Source organism: Choristoneura fumiferana, chromosome 23 (genome assembly GCF_025370935.1).
Source record: "Choristoneura fumiferana chromosome 23, NRCan_CFum_1, whole genome shotgun sequence".
NCBI lineage: Eukaryota > Metazoa > Arthropoda > Insecta > Lepidoptera > Tortricidae > Choristoneura > Choristoneura fumiferana.
The window spans coordinates 9,653,632-9,658,460 of record NC_133494.1 but is presented as its reverse complement, the minus strand read 5'-3'; the positions used below and the strand labels follow the sequence as shown (position 1 = coordinate 9,658,460).

Here is a 4,829-nt window from a genome sequence, read left to right as displayed (position 1 = left end):
AAAACAGCATATCAACTAAACGTTGCTGCGTCGCCGGCGCGTTAGTTAAACCGAACGGCATAGATTTGAATTGGAAAGTGCCTCTAGATGGAATGTAGAAGGCTGTCTTACATTTATCCTCGTCTTTAATTGGAATTTGCCAGAAACTTTTTGATAAATCCAGACTGGAAAGATATTTCGCGTCACGTAAATTATCAAGTATCTCCGAAATGTATGGTATACTATACGCGTCTTTGGTAGTAACTGCATTGAGTTTACGGCTGTCCAAGCAAAACCTCAGTTCCCATTTTTCTTAGGAGTTAGTAACACAGGCGATGACCATGGACTCTCACACGGCTCGACGACGTCCTCCTGTATCATTTCATCTAACTGCTCCACCAGAATACGCTGTTTCTCGGGAGACATCCTATAATATCGCTGCCGAATTGGCTCTGCATCCCCAGTATCAATACTGTGAGCTATTAGGGTGGTACGTCCCAGGCCACGTTGTTCATATGAAATTTCTTTAAATTGTGATATAATGATGTCCGCGGTAACTCTCTGTTCTTCAGATAAATGATCATAATCACAAACCTGTGCGCCTGGACTCGCCGTTAGGGTGTCTACCGAATGAGTAACGCTACAAATAGTTACGGAATCTAAATTTTTTGGAAACAGACCAAACACTCTCCAAAAATCCATACCCAAAATTAAAAAATTTTGTATGTCAGGGGCTACGTACACTTTAAGTATGTGTGTTTGATCGAGAAATGACATAGGTAATTGCATTGTACCTATATTTTTCAACCTTTGTCCACCGGCAGCAACGAAACTCAACGATTCATCTTTATTAATTAAAAAACCGGCATCTAAGAAGCGTCTGTGATAGTTGTTACCTAAAATTGTAACACTAGATCCAGTATCAAGTAAACCATTAATAGAATTACCACCTATGTTGACATTCACGAACGGTCTACTGCGATCATTATTAGTTTTTGTTTCATTTTGAGCATTGCGGACTGAAGCAACCGAGTAGCATGCGAAAAATTTGGAAATAAATTTAAGCCAGGAATTCCAATCATCTTTACCAAAATTAGCACTGAAACTCTCGCCGGCCATCGATCCACTGCAATCCGCATTACTCAGTTTTTTGAAACGCTATGTTCCGGATTACAATTCACGCACTCTGGATAGCGAATGCCCTTTTTACCACATTTAAAACAAATAGGAAAATGCGGTTGCTTGCACTCCTTAAGGGTATGTGAATTGCTACGACACCTAGGACAGTATTTATTTAGTGCTGTCGATCCGTGGTTCGAGTTGCCAGGCGCAACATGTACAGCATTAACATGTGAAGGTCTCTCCTGAGTAAATTTATGGTAACTATGATTATACATTCTTGAAGTGCCTGGATGATTATTGAAGTTACTATTGAAGCCTTTGGATCTGTGATAGTTGTTAGACTGTGAATTAGTTCGATTATTAAAGTAACTGTTAACTCTTTGCTGTTTAGTATAAGCGAATTCTGGTGCCAGCGTTTCGGACGATACTCTAGGAGGTTCATGGAATAACGATTGGCGTGATTGGATGCTCTCATAATTAGAGCAAATCCGTTTCAAAGTGTCGAGGTCATTTATAACTGGATGAGCGGCAAGTGTACTGGCGTAACATGGTCTTATATTGTGAAGGATTATCTCCAACTTATCCTGTTCATCTAACGGTTTTGACAACCTAGTAAACAAGCCGTGCATGATAGATAAGTAGATAGTGATATTTTCTAATTCACCCTGAGTACGTGACCTAATTTCAGCTAAGAGCCGATAGTCGTAGTCTCTCTGACCGAAATCCTGCCTAAGTAGAGCTACCATTTCATCCCAAGTTTTAACCTTCTCCTTTATGCAGCGAAACCAGTGTAGTGCATCATCGGTGAAGATTTCAAAAGCGAATTGCAATAAACGATCTTTACCGATGTTCCTAGCGTAAACAAACTCGTTCACCCTTTGTATGAAAGACAGCACACATGTCTTACCCGAATATTTCAATTTAGCCAGATCAGAGTTCAAACTACGGTCACAAGTGACAGGTACAGCGATTGGTGCAGTGTCAATCTCGGGAGGTGAATCAGAAATTGCATGTGGTCTCAAGGCCGTAATATCCCTATACTGATTATTGAATGTCGCACAGTTGTATTTGTACTGCTCCGCCAAACCTGGTTCAATATTTATAATTCTATTTGACCTGTGATATATATGGTTTAAGAGATTCTCTGTACGCAAGAACAAGTTCTTATCGAAACGGCTCTTAAGCGAAGCTAACATGGTCTGCGATTTTTGAAGACTTTCCCTCACAGCAACAAGGTCAACCGCAGGTTCCAGATGCGACTCCAGAATATCTTCTGCAGGTGTAGTTAATTTCGCAATTTGACTACGCAGCTCTTGCACCGAACCGGCCGAACCACCCCTAAGGAGGACCTCATACTCTAACTCAGCTTTTTGAAGAGATAAATATTTAATGGTGTATGCCATATCCAATGTTTTCAAACCGCACTAGTTAACAAAATAATTAATTGAGAAGAAATGAGTGTTGCGAAGACTTTGGTGTCGATTTGAAAGCGTTAAAATTCGTTGGTAGGTGTGTGGAATGCGAACTGAACAAAAACAATAGCGCGTTTAACGATAATTACAATGTCGGTAGCTTCACCCATCCACAATTGCTAGAAAGCTCCAATGAATTACTAACTAAACATCCACACACAGATCAACTGCAATATAATCAGCCGAGATCGCAATTTCAATAAAATAATCAAAAGATGCTGCCCAGCAGTTGGTATATAATGACAGCGTTTAAGTAGACTAATTCCTATAGAGAATTAGTTGTAATAATGTAGATAGAACGATCATAAATTCATTGAATAATAATAAAAAATTATATATTAAAAAAAAAACAATAAAAATAAATAATAATTAACAACCATGTACAGGGCAGTTGTAATTATGATATACAATTGATCAAAAAGCGGTTACCAATAGTGTTGCCAAACAAGAGGATTCCATTCATAAATTAAAAAAACCAATAAATAATTGCACGACTGTTTCTTTAATTACAAAAAAAACATCTCAAATAATGACTAGATTTTATTATGGGTTCACCATGTTTAGGGCAACTGCAGTAATCAATCAAATAAAAGCCGTTAATCAATTAAAATTGAGCTGCCAAGCAAATGTGTTTCATAATAATCGTTAAATTAATGTTGCATTAATTATATAAATTAAAATTATTCTCTCTTCATAAAATCATTCTCAAATATATCCTTCCTCAAATTTTTAAATTGTATAAAATTATTAATTAAAAGTAAAACATATTTTCGAGGGTAGACTGAGAGGCATTAATAAATTGCAACTAGAATTATCCTTAACTCGGCAACCGCAATAACACAATCACACATAGAATGCTAAAAAGCAGTTATAATACCATACCTAGTACGCGGATTGATTAAAACAATAAAATAAAGAAAAGCAATGTCGCGCCAAGGAAATTAAAAAGATGTGGGTAGAACCGGTAACTAGAAACCTCCTATAGTAACAACATAATTTTGCAAAATAAACCACCCGCGTACTGGTAACTGCGATACAGACTTAAAAACTAGATTTTGCCCAGTGAAACAGTCTACCAACACCAATGAAAACTAAAAAAAATATACATTAGGAATCTGTAACTGTATGCTCAGCTCTATTAAAAAAAAACCTCTAGTAGGCGCCAATGTGACGGTTAGCGTCACCACTAGAGGTAGGTTCTAAAGAGATAAATAACTGTAAGGCCAACTATAAGGTTACCAAAATTTATTAATTTAAATACAATTTTACAAGATCCCGGCTAGGGCGTGAGAACTTACGTAGGATTAAATAGAATTAGAGTGAGCACACCGACGGGGAAAAAACGATACAGATCCCTAATTGGGGTCACTTCCCTGCCTGGAGGTAACGACGAGCCGCGGCAGGACTTCAGGCTTGAATTCGGGCCCTCCGGATTTCCGGAACCGTGGATCCGGGTCGATGGAAGTGATGCCGAGCAGCCGCCAACGGCGCCACCGCTCCAAGACTGACCCCCAAACTTGCTCCCTAAAAATCCCGAAAATTGGCCATTCACAAAAAGTCCGATTTCGTGTTTGTGACTGCAACACCGGGATTTTGGACGAAACTTATGGCTTGATGATTGCGGATACGGGTTAAGTGAGCCCCAAGCATTAGCAATCACTGATGTGGCAGTCACAAACAATCACATTATAAGGGCAGAATTAAAGCTATGCATTCACAATAGGGTTCACTAGCAAAATTAATTCGGCCGTAAGCACAGTATGATTTAGCATGCCGAGAAGCGAATCCTACATCTACTAGATCATTTATAATCTGAATTAAGTATAAAATGGCATTTTGTATATTTAAATCGTATTATTATTTTTTACGAGGGTAGCAGCAACCTTCCAGAATTTTATGGTATACGGGAATTATAAAATCACACTGCAGAATGACGTGATAAGTCTGATGAAAATTTTAAATGATTATTTCTGGATAGGTAGGTAAAACAAATCTAATAGCCACAATAAATAAGTTCCTTATAGGGGACTGGTGCGATGACAAAGTTATACATTAATATTGAAAACGATTTTAATACGTATAGAAACGATTAAAGTATACAAATAATCGTTAAATAATTAATAAGTTTGTTTTATAAAAAATCCTCACTATTTTTGTACGAGGGTAGCGGTAATTTTCCAGAACTCTAATTACAGTATCGATCGGAAGCAATACAATGCACAATGTTTGCGATAGGTTTAATTAGGCAGATTTAGT

At 37.8% G+C, this 4,829-nt stretch overlaps 1 protein-coding gene across 1 annotated transcript; it reads right to left on the bottom strand.

The window, feature by feature from the left end:
• Window positions 1-293: 293 nt before the first annotated feature.
• LOC141440820 (uncharacterized) lies at window positions 294-3,910 on the bottom strand. The gene has a single exon (XM_074105374.1). It carries the CDS (start codon window positions 2,502-2,504, stop codon window positions 1,122-1,124), a length of 1,383 nt encoding a protein of 460 aa, XP_073961475.1. The 5' UTR covers window positions 2,505-3,910; the 3' UTR covers window positions 294-1,121.
• Between the last annotated feature and the right edge of the window lie 919 nt (window positions 3,911-4,829).

What these genes read in the sequence shown, in the direction of transcription:
- LOC141440820 (XM_074105374.1), bottom strand. Translation starts at nt 2,504, where the DNA reads ATGGCATACACCATTAAATATTTATCTCTTCAAAAAGCTGAGTTAGAG.